The sequence below is a fragment of the Thermobia domestica genome, chromosome 9 (assembly GCF_964235325.1).
Source record: "Thermobia domestica chromosome 9, izTheDome1.hap1.1, whole genome shotgun sequence".
NCBI classification, from domain to species: Eukaryota; Metazoa; Arthropoda; class Insecta; order Zygentoma; family Lepismatidae; genus Thermobia; species Thermobia domestica.
The window spans coordinates 114,712,517-114,730,859 of NC_137462.1; the positions used below are offsets into that span (position 1 = coordinate 114,712,517).

General features: G+C 33.3%; 1 protein-coding gene across 1 annotated transcript in view; it reads left to right on the top strand.

Moving 5' to 3' along the window:
* The window catches only part of Rh50 (Rhesus blood group-associated glycoprotein Rh50), a 114,875-nt gene extending 103,970 nt beyond the window's left edge, over positions 1–10,905 (top strand). Inside the window, exon 9 of the mRNA XM_081771730.1 lies at positions 7,701–10,905. Within this exon, the coding sequence (XP_081627856.1) occupies positions 7,701–7,849 (149 nt within the window). The 3' untranslated portion in view covers positions 7,850–10,905. The remainder of the gene's footprint in view (positions 1–7,700) is intronic.
* Positions 10,906–18,343: the final 7,438 nt, after the last annotated feature.

Consider the following 18,343-nt stretch of genomic DNA (forward strand, 5'->3'; position numbering starts at 1 on the left):
GTGCGCGGTTAGTTAGTGCAAGCGTATCTAAGGTGACCACTGTGTTAGGTGATCGCAAGGAATAATGTCCAAGGCAGTGGCGACGCCAATTTTTAATTTCTTGAGAAGGAGGGGCAAAGAATTTTTGGGGGGTAGCTATTTTCGAGTATACTGAAAATAATAATTTTATATAATTTGGTCTACCTTAAAATACAAAATCTGAGGGTCAGACGATGCGACCGGGGGCACCCTCCACCCCTTTTAGCGTCGTCACTGACCCAAGGCGATGACGGGCTACATGACATGGCACAGCGTCGGTGAAGAGTGGTAGAGAACTGAGGAGAAGTTTCAACGATATGGGTCGCCGAGCATTGAAAGGATTGTCACCAAGGACTGTAGAATGAATTCGGCAAAAGTGACTATGGAACTCATTTAATACCTAGAACAGCCTATTGCGACAATCACAGGCCGACGTAAGTTGCATAACCTGAGCATTCGCGGTCGGATTTCAGTTCCAAACCGCTTATCATCACCAACAACGATTTAGGACAGGAAATGGTGCTGAGGAAATTCACAGTGGACCGTCGATGACTAGAACAGCGTAATCTGGTCCTAAGAGATCTCTTTCACTTTATTTTCAACTACAGCCTATATTATAGCAGACACTGAAAGAAGCTCATGCTCTGAACTGTCTTCTACCCATCGTGAAATATGGCGTTGGCTTTATGATGTTGTAGGACGCAATTACTTGGCATTCCTTAGGTCTGTGATTACTGCTAACAGAAAATACATTCTAGAGCACATAAATAAGACAAATATAGAAAATGCCAAGGAATAAACCAAGCAATAGAAAATATCGTAGGAGAATGAGAACCCAAGTAACTGAATATATAGAATAAAAACAATGTAGCAAAAATTATACCCCGGGAAATAACCAAATGTAAACTTACTTCCGAAACACGATAAACAAGTACTGTACAAAGCTGAACCTGATATGGAAAATGAAACCTTCAAATTAAAAACCAAGAAAGATCCATCATTGCAGACAAAATAATATGATTCAACAGACCAAATATTTTCTTTTCAAAAGAAAGAAACGTGGAAGGAGAGAAGGAAGAGCAACAATAGTCCTTCTCATAATATTAGCTAGAGAACTCACACCAAACGCTTAAAACGCACACTCATCCCAGAACTGCAAGTAAGGTAGACAGAAAACTCTTCCACGAACAAGACGCACAAGAGGCATTAATATCTGATATACGTAGTTTCTAATAATAATACTTCGAGACCATGTAAGTGAACGGATGCTTTCTCCGTTTCAATTTGATTATAACTTTTTTCTTCTTCCGAATCATGATAATGCTTTTCTTCATCTTGTGTGTAATAATTTGTGTTGAAAATAATATACATTGAAGGTGGTCAAGTCTATCGCTGCCAAATCATTAATTTGAATAAAATTCTATTCGGAGCAAAACTTCCGTTTAGAACACGTATTTTTACATCTTGGATGTTAAATAATCAAAAATATCTATTACAACATAATAACAATGTACATGATTGAAATTTCACTCAAGAACATTTTTTAGAAAATATGATAAAACAAGATTAAAATAATAATAAAAAACTACATTAAAAGTACTGTTAACACTAAAAATTTACTGTAATTTTAAGATTTTAATAAGGTTGTCCCATGTTCTCAATGGCAATAATGTAGGACTTGTTATTTCGAAGGAAAAATAAAAAAGATAAAAATATATTCATTACAAACGTGAAAGAAACATATAATACTATAGTACAAATTTTAAAATATACGTATTTAACAAAATTAAATTTAATACAAAAAGAAACAAGATGAGGAATTTATTGTTAATTTGTAATAACGTAAATCTTTAAACTTTCTTTTGTATTATAGCTATAATATTTACTTGAAATGAAGTGTAAATAAATTAAATTACTATTTATTGTTGGTTGATATAATATAATATAATATAATAAATAATATAATAATATAATATAATATATTAGTTGATATAATATAATAAAAAAATAAGTTACTAACAATTAAGTAGAATAAACAAATAAGTAACAAACTACTTATTTACAGTGTTGCAGGGCAGCTGTTAAAATGCTCAAATAAATAATTTTACACTTGAATATAAAATGATACACTAGATTTCTCGTGTTTGTAATTGTTTATGTGTGACTTTGTTGTAATATTATCTTGTATATATTTGACAGTTGCCACAACATATTAGTATGGTACGAGTTACGTTTAATAGCAACCACTAAATTGAGACGACGTATCGGGTTAACGCTTTCCTCTGGATTTAGATAAAGGATAAATGCATTCAGGATGCAAAATTGAGATGAGCAAGCGAATCCTTATTACTATCACCATACGATGCTTACCCAATGTAGCTCAAAATTATCGGTTTCTAGTTTCTGAATCAGCAAGAATTGTAAAAAGTAATTAACCCCTTCAGTGTGGGTGGCGAGTTAATTCGTGTCTTCAAAACGCACCTGCTGTGCGGATGGCGTATATATACGCTTTCATTTTGCTTTGGCTATTTTGTATTGCGTATGGCGAATATTTGCCCATAGTATGAGTAATATTATTCCCGACAATATTTAGCGAGTTTGCGCTCACCTAGGAACCCCAAGAGACCACACAGAAAAATTGGGCTTGATCTGTTGAGGTATTCCCAAATTTTGTGTAATCTAACCATATGATGATGATGATGATAACCATAAATACGACAATGATAAGTTATAGTAGCTAATTAGAAGCAACAAAGTTCATAATGCCGAAAATTTCATTGTGATTGCTTGAGAGGTTCAAAAGTTATTAAAAGGTAACAAATTCCAAAGTTCTAAAAAAGAACTACACATTTTACAGCGGTTCGCATCTGAAAATTACGCACTCAAGGGGTTGATCTAAAGATTGGTAATTTTATGAGATGATTCTTTGACCACCATCCCTGAAGGACATGCTCGATCATAAATCTCGCTTGAAAATCGCCTAGCCTACATCATTGTCCAGATTTTTTTTAAATGTGGCTCAGTCTCTCGGACTAATTGATCAAAAAATGATGTAGGTATCTTCAGTCTGTCAGTGCTAAATTTATCGAATAGTTTTTCGGCCAACATTCCTCTAGGAGTGATCATGACCATCTCATTTTAAAATAATCCACACCATGCCTACTATCAATGTGAAAACTTTGGTCATAGTCTTAGAGAAATCAATACTGAGATGAACATGTTTCAGTCACCATTCCTCAAGGTGACAGAAGATAACCGTCTCGCTTTAGAACCATGACCACTACCACTGAAAACAAAAGTTAATGTAGTTCAACCCATCTTGAGAATTCAGCTTAGGAAGAAACGCAAAAGAGAAATAAAACACCTTCGCTCACTCAACTCAATCATACACATGCATTTATTCTGTGTCTGTATATGTAGAAATATTTTAGTTTAAATGCTAGAAATAAGTAAACCAAATACTATTGGTACCAGAACTGAATCAAATTTAATCTTCCTGAAATTTACATCTAACTATTTCTTTATTAGTGAATATTTTGCTTAATTATCAGCCAGAAAGCTTTGTGTAATTCTTTGGGATAATAAATATGCAGTAATAAGTCACTATCATTTAGTTTTTTGTAGTTCAGCTGAAACTCAGATTTAGTTTTGTTCAGCGTGTGACAGAATATTTCTGTGATTTCCAGTTACTCAGTTTTACTGTACTTATTTTTTAAGATCAAAGATGTATGCATATAGGACGGAGGTGCCTATAACTCGATAGAACTTTCAAATTAATGTTATATTTGTTCTGTTTTTTTTCTTTCAATATTTTATACTTATCTTTATCTAAATTAAAAACGTTTTCTTGATTTTAGTCTTGTTTTATTAATAAATTCAATGTAAATACGAGAGAAAATCAAAAGTCATTGCCCCTACTGATTTGTTACCAGATTACGAACCATAAATCGAAAAGCAAGATAGATAGATAGAGAGAGAGAGAAAGAAAGAGAGGATATTCAACGCACCTTTATCTATTTTTCCACATAATCACAACATCTGTTGAAGCACTTGTCCGACTGTATTAATTACAAGTTTCTCGATGCCCATTGCATAGAAGGCGGGAGGTCTGTTAATCACGGAATCTACGATAAACAACGTTCTGCGCTTCGGGGTCGTTCGTGAATCTCTGTTCTTCTTCAGTGGACAAAAAGATGATAATCACTGGGGACAAGATCTAAACTATAAGGAAGATGCTCCATAATCTCCCACCCCAAGAGTGAAGTTTGCCGACTGTTTTGTTCGCCACGTGTGGTTTTGCACTGTCATAGAGGAAAGCCACATTGTCAACATTAACATTTTCTCGACCAGTTTCAAGCTCCTTTCATCCCCAGTGCACGCTTCGCACTGCTAACACTTGTCTCCATAGACCGGCTGCATTACCCTGCAAATATCTGTGGCTGTAGGTCTTTTGCATGATAGAAAACAAATAACATTTGGATGTTCGTATGGCGTGGACGTTCTGAGCTCTCTGGCCATCTTTGACAACTGATGACAGTGTTATGCGATGGAAGAAATTGGAAGTTATACCGGGGCCGTTCTAAGAAAAGATACCAAATCGTTCGTGTATCTCAATTTTGTATTAAAATGTATTACATGCTTGAAAAAAATAGGCGCAAAGACTTTTCGATTTTTTTTCTAACAATACTGTTAGTTATAAGACGTTTATTTAAATCGGATGTAGAATTTAGAAATAATAAAATAATTTTCCTTCTCTCATTTTGAACAGTGGAGAAACGCGTAAGTATGTTACTATTTTGAAAATCCTCTCAACAGAAAGACTTAACGTTTCCTAATGACCAAATACATTTAAATATGTCTTAAGAAGATAAGTCACAGTCTATTTTAGCATTTATGTAAGGACACTCTTTCACAATTTAGTTCTTTAAATAGTTTGATTTTTTTTTCCTTAATGCTTGATCTCATATCACCAAAACCACCAATTTTCTTATTAACGTTTGTTGATAATAATTTCAGTAGATGACCAATATAAGACCATAGTGTTACGATAAAAACATGTTTGTTATAACGAATATATACACATCAGCCAAAACATTATGACCACTACCTAATATCTGGTATGTCTACTTTTGGCTCGCAAGACAGCAGCAATGCAGTTTGGCATGGAAACAGTTAGATCTTGGTAGGTGGCTGAAAACATGGCGCACAATATCTACACACATAAGTCACTTAATTCCTGTAAATTCCGTGGAGGGAGGCTATGAGCTCGGATCTTACGATCAGTGGCATCACAAAAGTGTTTAATTGGGTTAAGATCGGGTGAGTTTGGGGATCACTGCAGTAATTGAAATTCACCATGTATTCCTCGAACCACTGCAGCACAACGTTGGCCTTGTGACAAGTTGTGTTGACCTACTGAAAGATGCCATTGCCACTTGGAAACATGGTCCACATGAATGGGTGTACATGATCAGCAATGACCTATCGATAGTTAGGAGTCGTCATAGTGCCCTTCACACGAACTACTAGGTCCATCGATGACTATACGAGGTTCCCGAAATCATAATGGTGCCACCACATCCTGTCGTCGTCGTATTGTATACGTTTCCAGCAGCTATTCCCCTGGAAGACGATGGATTTTGACTCGATCGTTGATGTAATAAAGGCAATATCGTGACGCATCGGACAATGCAACGTTGTGCCATTTCTCGATAGTTAAATGACGATGGGCATGTGCCTATTTCGGTCATAATTGATTAAGACCTAATTCGGTCATGTCATTCGATTAACATTGATACACATGTGCGATATCGCCTGCTGAGTCCGATATCTGACAGTGTGCGGTGAACTATGTGCTCATACACACTCGCGCTTTGTCCAGTGTTGAAGTCTGTCGTTACTTGCCACAGCTTGTGCCCTAGCCTGTTTTATCAACCTCGACAGTCTACGACGTTCGACATCTTTAATGAGGTGTGGCCCGACAAGTCGCGCTGTTTTCGAGATGCTCGTTCTCAGCCATCTGATCATAACAATCTGGTCCCTATCAAACTTCGTCTGGCGAGCGGTTGAGCTGTGCTCCGTGACTCTTACGTCAATTCAAAAAGTAGTGGATGGTCATAATGATTTGCTCGGTGAATGTACATTTAATATTCATCATTTAATAATTTAAATAATCATCTCAAATTTGAATAAAATAGTTTACGACTGATATTGGTAATAATGTTAATAGCCATAGATGTACCAGTTCGTTTACTTAGAGTTTGCTAAATGAAAGTAATGTTGGATGCTTATTTAATGAAAGGATTATTAAAATTCTTTATGACAAACATATTAATTTATTACATGTATCGCTTTTGCAAAATGATAATTAAAAAAAAAAGGAAAACCAGGAAAACCATTAGGATGTGCTCGAGTATAGGGCATACGTGCTAGTCATGTCTATGTGTTTCCAATACTATTTTATAGAGTAGTATATATTATATTACCTACGACATACACATACACACACATAAATACGGAAAAGGACTTACGTACAGAAAAAGTATCCAAGTAATTGGAGGATACAGTTTTTGTTTTAGCTATGAAAGAACAAATGAACAGCGTAATGTGATTACAATTCCAGTATAACTCCTCTTAGTTGGACACCTGCAGTTTCCAGGAAATGTGTTCAAGGTAGAGGGGGTAAAGTGTTCAAGATAGACGGTAAAAAAAAATAATGTACATAGTAGTACCGTATTTCGTATTGTAGATATTTAAACATAATACAGTATTTTAAAATAGTTGATGTGATTTTATACTATACGTATAAGTAACGTATACTGTAGGAGTGTTTACGTGTATTGAAGTGCATAGAAATAGGATCATCGTGGAAGGATCACAAGAAAATAACGATCCCTCCTCAAAATTTCCTTTAGAAAAATTACAGGTCCACGTTTATGCACCGAGGCTGAGATAGGGTACGAAATGCTGGACTGAAGAAAGTGAGGGAACATCAGAACCTCAAGAAAATCTACCCACATGTGTTTGTCGAACACAAATCCTACTTGGCGCGAGCTGGGATCGAACAAGGGTTCTAGGCACCCTTCACTACTCAGTAATACGAAGTATAAATTCAATTGACGCTTGACATTAACACACACAAACTCAAACCGAGTGGTAAGACTGGATAGAAATTACACTGTACCCACTTGAAATTAGCTTGCCATCTGTCGTAACTTACAAAAATATCAAGACTTTATGATAAAGTCTAAAAAGGACATTTTTTTTTCCTTTTTCAACTTGCCCTCGGGCCACATATTTTCAATTTGTTTTTCTAATACGGAACAAAGTTTCAACTAGTTCCAGTACAAGATTTGAGAAAGCATATTATTCAACTTCTTCCTAACAATTCACAGTTCTTTACTAGTATTTTTTATGTGACGACTTCATAATTATTTTCTTTAATTTCTTTCCCCTCTTGAAAGAAATGTTAATTCTTCGATCTTGATAACATCTTTACTAACTCATTTGCTGTATTAGTTCCCGTCCCTGCAGGGATTATAGTTCTTTCACATCGCTTTTAGTTTTTCCGATTACATATATGAAAAATGTACTTATCTCAGTACTAAATTTTATTTTTTTTTAAAAAAATATTGTTTCCTAGTAGTAATATAATCTGTTATCCAGACAAATTTCTTTTCTAGGGTTCGTCGTGCGACAACCAATTACAGGGAAAGTCCCTCGCGAATTCCTGTTTGATGACAGACAGTTGTGGGCTGTGCCTGAGGAGGAACAACCTGTTCAAGTCACGCCAATCTACAATGTCCGCAAAGATGAAGATACCAAGTGTTGATAATTCGAAACTAAGAACATTATATACATGGGAGGCAACACATTTTTTTGATCTCTTGTGTATATAGCAGAATAACAAAACATAAGTAAACAGTGAAGTTTAAGACTGGTTTTGCGTTTCCAAACATATATATAAGTATTATATTTGGTGTCTACTAAGTTTATGAAATTCGAGGAAGAAATTTAAAATTTGTCGGATATATATAGTTTCTTTTGAAACTTGGGACTAGCATTAGTACATTAGAACAGTGTTTCCCAACCGGTATGTCGCCACACACTGGTGTGTCGCGCAATCTCATAGGGTATGTCACGAAATTTTAGATTTTAAAACTTATGAATCATTTAATAATTAGTTAAAATCAATTTTGAAACAGACTGTACCAATCCGTGCCTCCAGCACCAGCAACAATGCTTAGTACTGGACTCACTATTTTATCAAAACTTAAGTCTTACACACAAGTGTGTCACGACATCCTGGGAGTTCAGTAAGTTGTCGTCAATCATAAAATGCTTGAAACTACTTCGTTAGAAATACCGTTTTTGCATACGAAAACCTACATTTTTGGAAATTGTACTTATTTTTATTACATGATGGCAACAGAATCGAGAGCAAACGATATTAGAAAAGAAGGATTTAGAAAAAAATTAATAATATGATCCTTCAAATTTACTGAGAACTTATTTCTTTAGTAATAAATCTGGAAAAATGATTTTTTTTTCTGGGTTAACTATGTTACAGATGTAGATCTAATACCCACATCATTTCTCTGACAGATTTAATGCCCACTAATATGAACTTTAATTTTGCCAATTTGCTGTCGTTACCATTACGAGAGAAAAAAAAAAGGACGCTAAACAAACGTAATTTTAGAACAGAGTCATTTATATCTCACATTTCATTTATATTTCTTCCTGTTTGCTGAAAGACAATACATAGCCAAATATTTGTTTTTAATCATGTTTATGTAATAAGCAGAAATTAGTGATTGTAAAACACTTTTAAAAAATACAAACAAAATGTATGTTTGTATTCATTATGTTTAAAAATTGGTTGTAATAAAACTGAAACTACACCCAAGCTATTGTTACTCAATTATAAATAATCAAAGTTATTTACTTTGGACTAGTTCTACGGTTTTCTGATAAATTTTGTTTGACAATTCACAAATCTATCTCAATCACTATTAGTTTGCTAACTCTTTCACCAACCCAATCTAATAAGAGTTACAATATATGCGACACTACCATCTACTATCGGACAATGGTGAAACACATATTTACTATATAATCTTCTACTTAGTTTACTAAGAATATACGAGAGGATTATAGAATTGGCTCTTAAATCAAGAGAATAATACTTACTAAGTATTGCTATAGAAAAAAAGTGGACCTTTTTTTCAATTCCAATTTATATTAAATATTCATCGGCGAAACGGTAATCTCATCATTTGGTGTGTTTCATATATTTTCGTTCTTTTCTGTGAAATACAGAGGACAGACAAATAAAATTCAGAGGATAAAGTATTTTTTATTGTCGTTAAATTTATCAAGCCATTATTATTAATGGCTTCTATTACATGATTTGTGAATCACGCCATGTAAGAAAAGAAGCAGTAATCGAGATAGTTAAAATTGCATATAATGCAATAGAAAAAGTAATAACAAGCACATTTGAATAAATACATTTATCTCACAAGTACTATGTAAGAAACAGAAAAAGTACATCTACGATTATTACTTATATCTACATTTTACAATTTAAAAAAAATACTAAATTAGTACTAGTTATTTAATTAATTATTTCAGAATTGTGTAATATCAAACAAAAATTAAAAATACATGTGGTTAACAAAACAACCTGATCACAAATAGTGATTTGTAAATATTATTTTTATTCTTAAGGTACAAACTTACTTCCTAAATAAATAGTAATTGTATTTTTATATGAATACAATAATAGATAAAACTTGACGTGAAGTTATAACTCAAAATTCTATGTACTTACTGAAGAATTGAGTTTGGTAACACCTTTCGATCTTCTGCAAAAAATTTGTGACAACCATATTTGTAGCTTTTGCTTGTTTCTAAATTTCCACAGTATTATGGTGAATTATTTCAATTTACACGTACGAAATGTTACGTGAAGATACAATCTTCTGACATGCCTATTACAAAGATATAAATTGAATAATAAGAAATACGAAGTTATAATTCATATATTATTTTCAAGTTGCTATTTGCTTTCGAACTCATTAACTGCAACATTGTTCACAAATTTGAATTAGAAATGTGTTACACAAAGTAATGATATTACTACCACTACAAAAGAAATTTTTAGTTCTTTGGAAAGAATGTGTGCAGTTGATGTTTTAAAGGCCTTGTGCATGAATTTACTATTATTTTAGTTTATAAGTTAGATTTAGTTTTTATTATTATTATTTTATATTCTGTCATATGTATATAGGAAGAAGTAATCAGTTTGAATGTTGCATATAACAAGATTTCTTATTTCAATGGAAGAATACATTTTAAATTATGATGTGCATGAGATTTTTTTTTTTATTGTTCGGATGTTATTGTGGGTGCACATGAATTCTAATTGTAATGATGTTATATTCAATGGTTGTGCGTACTGATATCAAAATAAAGTTGTTAGAAGCTAGTGATATTTACTTAATAAGTAATCTGAATTTAAGTAGGAAAGATAGGGTACATTACATTCCTTGCGCCAATATATGAAGGATTTGAATAAGTGATGCAAAAAAAGAAAAAAAAAAGTACCTGAAATATATTTCAGTCATGTTTTTATCAAACATGTTCAAATGCATGTTGCATTTTTCCTTCATGAGTGATGAAATATTTGTTACAAATAAACCAGCCTTTATCTTGTTTGTAGAAGATAAAGCATTTAAACTTTAGTATGGATCGATCAAGGCAGCAAGAATTAGCCAAAGGCGAGAAGGGTAAGCTACATTTAGTTGTATTGTACTCTTTGAATGTTACCTGAGTGGTTGTGTCCAAAACACTGTTTCATTAATAAATTTTCTTTAAATGAAATGTTGTTTTATTCATTCGAATGAAGGAAGGCAGAACACCTATCAGTGGTTGAATTGGATAAAAAATTTGCTATTTTCGTCTTTTTTTGGGGAGAGAAGGTGGACTTCAAACTGTCCATGAGAAATAGTATCTCAGCACTTCTCAGGTTATATTATAATTATCAGCATACCGGGAAAAATATCCACTCCCCCATAGATTTTACTTAATGCACAATAACACTGTTTCTGACTTGGACAGCCGCCTGAATACTATTGGGAAGTGACTTCACGAAGTGTTGCACGTTTACCATATGAATGTAAATCCACTCGCTCATCAGTAGATTTCGTACTTCCAGTGACGTACGGGAATGCGTATTTCTGCATTTCATCCGCTACCCAAGGCAGTCCCACAGACTTCCAATTGACTTTATATCTGAGAACTTTTAGGCTATACCTGGTGCGACGGTGTACCTGGATGTTTTCAAACCATTTGTTGTCTTGGAAGATGAGAGCATCCCCTCCGTATTCATTTTGAAGATTGAGAAATAGCACCATTTGGCCACTGACACTGTCTAAATAAACATACATCTGTATGAATACGCCTGTCATGATACGGACCCCCCCCCCCCCCACAACATCACAGAATCTCTAGCAGCTTGCACCACACTCTATAGCTAAAATGCTTCTTGCACTCTTAGACCTCCACGCCAGGCACGTAGCCAGAATTTCGTTTTGGAGAGGGACAAGGACATGAAAATATTTCGAGGTTTCTGCTTCAGTAATTTTCTTTATAGTCTGTATGTTGCAACTGGGGAGTACACACAAGTAGATTCATTAAAGTTCAATTCATTAACTATCTACTGGTTAAAAAAAAAAAAAAAAAATCATTTCTCTTTAAAGTATGAGCATACACTTACTACAAAACAGAACACAATGAAAAGAGTTCAGTTGTATGGTCACAGAAGTTTAATTATTTAAAAGTTTCACACAGGTCTTCAAGTTTAATTATTTAAAAGCACCTATATTTTATATTGAAGTATAAGCTCACCGTACTTCAGGACATAAGTTTATGATGTGTTTAAGCTGTTTGATAACAGTTGTAAACAGTGTTAACTAATTAGTAAAGAGAAGAAGAAGTAGAGCAGATTGAATTTTGGTAGTCTGTGTTAGTTATCGGTTGTGTTAGCTTGCATGTCGGAAGTCGTGAAAGAAATATCACGAATGTAATTTTGGTTTAGTTTTTACGTCAATAAAAGAGATACCATTAATCCACAGCTAATTTAAGTACCCAACTTAAATTAGGTTGAAGATTTTAAAATTTTCTTAATCTCATTTCTGTTGTTATGTATTTGTTTATCACAAAAATGTTTAGTATTGTATGTCAGTGTGGTAAACTATTGTGTTACGTTATTGTAAAAACATTGTACAATTTGTTACACAATTGTAAGAAGCACAATCTGTTATTACTAGATGTTTAGGCACTAAAAACCTGGAAAACAGGCACTTAAAATTTTAAAATAGGCACTAATATGTAAGTGGAAATGGTGAAGATAAATACTCAATACATTCAAGTCATAGATAACGTCAAAGTATATAGAAACATATCTGTTTCTTACCACCTTCTTTTACTTTATATATAAAAACGAAGCCTGACATGTATTGTATGTATATTTGATAAATACATTCTTTACAGCTCTATATCACCACACATAACAGTCCAAATTTTATACACTTATCAGTACACAAAGCAGTCCAAAGTTTACATCTTATCACTACGAACAACACTTGTTTCTCGGAAGAGGCAAAATTCTTTCTTAATACTAAATTACATATTTTTTTCCCCAATAAAGCCTTGTTTTCAAGAAAATGCATAGAATAGACAACGTTAGGCACTAAAGCAATTATTTAGGTGGGAATGGGCGAAATAGGCAAAAAAGGAAAAATAAAATTGGCTTAAATTGAAACTTAAAATCTCCTATATAAACTTTAAAACCTTATTTTTGATAATATCTTTAATATTAAAGAATAGGCATTTTGCCTAACATACGGTCTCTAGTTATTACAAAGTGATGAAGCCACTTTAAATATAACCTACTCTCTACTCTGAAATATGTTAGTATGCAGCAATAAAATTCGAAAATATGGATGTTGTTCGAAATTCACTCAAAATATGCACTTATATGCGCTATAATATGCGTCTCAAACAAATCCTTACAAGTCCGTCGGAAAGAAAGAAATACTTTTCATACGTTTCTGCATGTTACTAAGTATAAACATGCATTTTGAATGTAAATGCAGGCTGTATTCAACACAAACTCGCATGATCAGAGAGCTAACCAGGAATCCTTGTACCAGAGATAGGTAGTTTAGCAATGTGTTATGTACCCATTCTAAGAGATGAACGAGATTCTATATGTAAAAATTAAAAGCATTTCATATAATCACAAGTAAAATATTTTCTGACGAGTATTTTGTATAAGCTTCGTGTCATTGTTAAATGAAGTATTTTTTCCCCTACTAACATTGCAAAGGAGAACTGAAGAAAGCAATAATGTACGAGAAAACAATAAAATATCCATTAGCAGTAAAAATATCCTCTGTAATATTGAAGTTAGAATCGAACGGTTATACTCGCACATAATTTGTGTTCGAAGAATCAATACATAGACGTTTCCTCCCTGCCTGCATCGTCCCTCTGATGCAACAAGATGGTTCATTTATTATAGTTTGAGATGTATATTTGTTCACGGTGTTGGTACCGTTCGAATCACTGATGAGACTACAGATTCAAAATGCATATTAACAGTCCAGAAAAAAACATGTTTATTCAAAGCTCTTGTAACGTTACTTTTGATATCAGGAAGACAATGCTTTACGTATTCTTGTGAGTAGATTAACCAAAATGATGTGTTAATTCTACCATGTCCCTTCCATAACCCAGACCTTACTCTCTTCTTCTTCTTCTTGTACTACTACTACCACTACTACTACTACTACTACTACTACTACTACTACTACTACTACTACTACTACTACTACTACTACTACTACTACTACTACTACTACTACTACTACTATTATTATTATTATTATTATTATTATTATTATTATTATAACCTTTAAAACATAAGTTAACATCAGTGCCTATCAAAACTATCCACAGGTGCTAAATGTTAATGTGGATGCTAAGAAATGCAAACGGTTGATTGCATCCATGTCTGTTCAAAAGCTATAGGTGTATCAACTGAGTACTAAACAGTGCTGTAATCTACTAACGTTTTGTTCTTACATATTTTCCATATAATTTTTCAATAAACCTTCGAAAATGAAGGTGGTCTTAAACTTTTGTTAAGGATTCTAAATAATAATAATAATAAATGTTATTGTCGAATCAGCTACATAGCCATAGACAACGTCAAATTATAACTTACTACAATAATGTACAGCAATAGTGATTGTTCATTATCTACAATAAGTGCTAAAGTACTACAGTTCACCACAATAACATATCAAATATTATTACCTTACAAAAATTAAATATTATCGTATTCAAAAAACTCATCTCTTGAATAAAATGGTGTTTTTACTAACCAAGAATATAATCTATTTTTGAAGCTACCCATAGGTAGTTGTGTCAGTTCTATAGGTAATTTATTATACAACCTCACACTCATGGCTTCATAGCTATTTTGTGATTTTGTTAATGTCAAATATGGTACGTTGACACGTCTATTATTTCTAGTGTTGCATGAGTGTATGTCATGCATATAGTGTATTTCTGACGTTTTGCCCTTTATGTACATCAACACATTGCATATATATAAATTGATTACCGTCATTATTTTTAATCTTATGAATAATGGTTTACAATGACACGTATTCTCTGCATTCATCATTATTCTCACAACTTTTTTTTTTTTTTTTTTTTTGTAGCAACAGAACGTCATTCACATGGCTACCATTTCCCCATAACAGTATACCATATAGTAAGATACTTTGAAAAAACGCAAAATATGCGGATCTTACATAGTTTTGTGGTACCTGATTGCTCAAATGTTTTATCAAATATATAACTCTTGAAAGTCTTCCTGTAATATATTGAATATGAGAGTCCCATGATAATTTGTTATCAATAATAATGCCCACAAATTTTACACTGTCCAAATTGTTCTCGGTTGCCATACCTCTTAAACTAAAGTTTAAATGTTTCATTTTACCTTCATTAAGGAAAAAACATTCGTCTTAAACCACGATCCAGCTTCAGATAATTCTTTCTGTGATTTCTTCTAATTTTTCCAAGTCGTGGCTAACACTGAGAAATGTTGTGTCATCTGCATATAAAATTGAGTGACTAGTTACACAATTTGGTAAATCATTAACCGTTATAGTAAAAAGCAAAGGCCCAAGTACTGAGCCTTGCGGTACATCATATACAACCTGTGCAACTTGTGACATTTCCCTTCCCACACATACCACTTGCCTACGATCCTTAAGGTAAGTCCTGAGTAAATTTAGACCAGTATTTCCTACACCATAATACGCCAGTTTATTTAATAATACATTATGGTCAACATAGTCGAAAGCCTTGCTCAGGTCACAGAATGTGGCCCTTGCAAAACCCCTGGACTCAAAAACTTGTAAAACCTTGCTTACTAATGAGTCTATAGCATCAACCGTAGACCTTCCGGCCCTAAATCCAAACTGTGAATCACTAATTATATTAAGTTGTTCCAAATGATCACATAACTGCATTTTTATAAAAGGTAGGGACCAGCGAAACAGGGCGATAGCTAGCTGTACAATGTTCGTCTCCCTTTTTATAAATTGGAACAACCCTAGACAGCTTTAGTACGTCAGGGAAGTACCTTCATTTATACACCTATTTATGCAATATATAAGTGGACTTACAATGCAATCAATTACTTTTTGAATTAGAGTTATTGATAAATCATAAATATCAACACTATCCGAGGACTTCATTCTTTTAACAATATCTAAAACCACTGCGGTTGTTACCCCGGTAAAAACTAAATTATTCTGTATCCATTTATTAGAATGCGGTACAGTTATGTCAGAGACCCCTACATTTGTATTTTTACGTATTTCCTCAACCGATTTAATAAAGAATGTGTTAAGTTTATCAGGGGAATGGGTATACTATCCCTATTACCAACTTTAGCTACCTCGTTAATTAATTTCCAAGCCTATTTACATTTATTGGGTGCTACCTCAATTTTTGCTACATTATATAATTTTTTTTTGTTTGATTTAACGCTAATTTATAATCCTTTTTGCTTTCAAATACTTTTCTTTGTTGTTTTCACTTTTATCCCATCTGTATAATGGCAATAATGACATAACTGTACATTTCATAGTTGCAAGTTGGGTAGTATACCAATTTGTATTACCATTTATTATTTATTTATTTATTTTTTTTTTACATTCTTTTTGTTAGTCTTAACTTTAACTTTCCTTCGAGGAATAGATGTATTAAACACATAAAAAAAAAAAAAAAAAAAAAAAACTTGCATGAAACGCTCAAACGTATTATTAGCTGATTTCATAGATGTAGGTCCACTTAACACATTCAACCAATTTACACTATTCAATGAATTTCTAACATGTAAAATTCTTTCATCGGTTATTGGTTTTGTAATTATTATTTTACTCTCCTCAATTACACATTTCCTAGCAATAACGGAACCTACTTTAATCCAGACAGTCATGATCTGCTAATGGAAAGATTGTTACATCACTACTATCCATTTCATAAAGATAGGCCCCTGATTTCGAGGTGCTGCTGTGACGTCCAGTCAAAACTTATACTGCATTGTCGTACCTCGTTGGAATTGTTGGAATGTTGTCTTTTCAATACTTAAGACATGCAAATTTTCTTTGTACTGTATAATGAGAAAAAAATAGAAATTAATGAAAAAGTGCGTATTTTTTCGTATTTTTTTGGTAAAACAATGTTTGTAGGACTATATCTCGGAAAGGAGTTAACATGAAATAATTTCCTGTGCAAGATATGTAGATGCATATATTACCTGCAAGTTCTGAAAATTTCATTACTCAACACGTAGTAATTTTCTTGTTATTCAGCAAAAAGTGAGACATCATTATCTCTGAATTGCGGCGATGTATTAACAATCTGAAAAAACTTTTAGAAAGATCTTAAAGTAGCTTTTTTAACCAAACTGTTTTGACTTGTTTTAAAAGATAAACAATCACAAATATGACATTATGATTTTCTCTGCTTTGCGCCCTTCGCTATCGCAGTTTATACGGAGTGCTACGTTGCCACATTTTCCTGACGCGTATACACTCGCAGCCGGACGGGTATTTAAACTTGTCACGCACTGTCCGTCACTTTTTAGAGATATTTTAAAAATGTAATGTCTCCACAGATTTTAAAACAATTTCTTAGAAATTAACAGGATATACAGTATATGTACCAAGTGTTCAAAATTAGAAAAGCGAACTCTTATCTTGTTTGGATTTGCATGTGATGGTCCTCGAAAATTTGTTGATTTTTGTCAGTTCTTCACTTATTGCACGCAGTACAAAATACACTTGCACAGAAACAAAAACACGCACAAAGTTTATTATATGATACAACCTTAGTTGATATGTAATATTGAGTTTACAATTCACAGAAAATCTGTTTTCAGATCTAAGAGCTCCAAGCTACATTAGAATCTGCCTTTGAATAGGAATGACGCGTTTTTTTTTTCCGGCGCAGCCTCAGGTTTACTTGAAACAGAGTTACTATCTTGTTCACTCCCGGATACGCCACTGAGCACAGAATAATCAATGTCCTTACTATTAATTACTAACTCATAACCGTCTGAGTCAGAGTCATTCATCAGTTCTGCAATTTCATTATCGCTAAACATTTTGCCTCTTCTTTTTGTAATACCGCCGCTCGTGAAGGAATATCCACTTTTTTTTTTTTTTTTTTTTTTTTTTTTAAATCAAAAAGCACAAGATATACTCACGAAAATATAAATGCCCGTTCGTCCGTCTCATTGCAATGAACCCATATGATATGAATGCTTGTGTAAGTTTTTGACGCCTACGAACCGAAGGGAAGTATTGAAGACTTAATCAGTGCGACGTGATTAGACGCAAATACAGCCCTCGTCACCTACTCATTGCATTGTTTTCTTTCGTTGAAAGAAAACAAAGGACCCATTCTGTGTTACTGTACATTCGGCAAGGGAATTGATCGCAGAACTTGGGTGAACACGTGATTGCCAAGGCACATTTCTTTTTATCCTTTAACATGTTCGTAAGCTGGAGAGTGTGTATACTGATAGATCTTGAGGTAGAAATGAAGCAATTGTTTATAAATATTAGGGAAGATAGCAGGAGCAGCGATGAGTCAACAAAGTCATGACGAAAGTGAATGAAGTAAATAGATTAAGAGATGAGTTTTTGGATGTGTTACTTCAACGTTT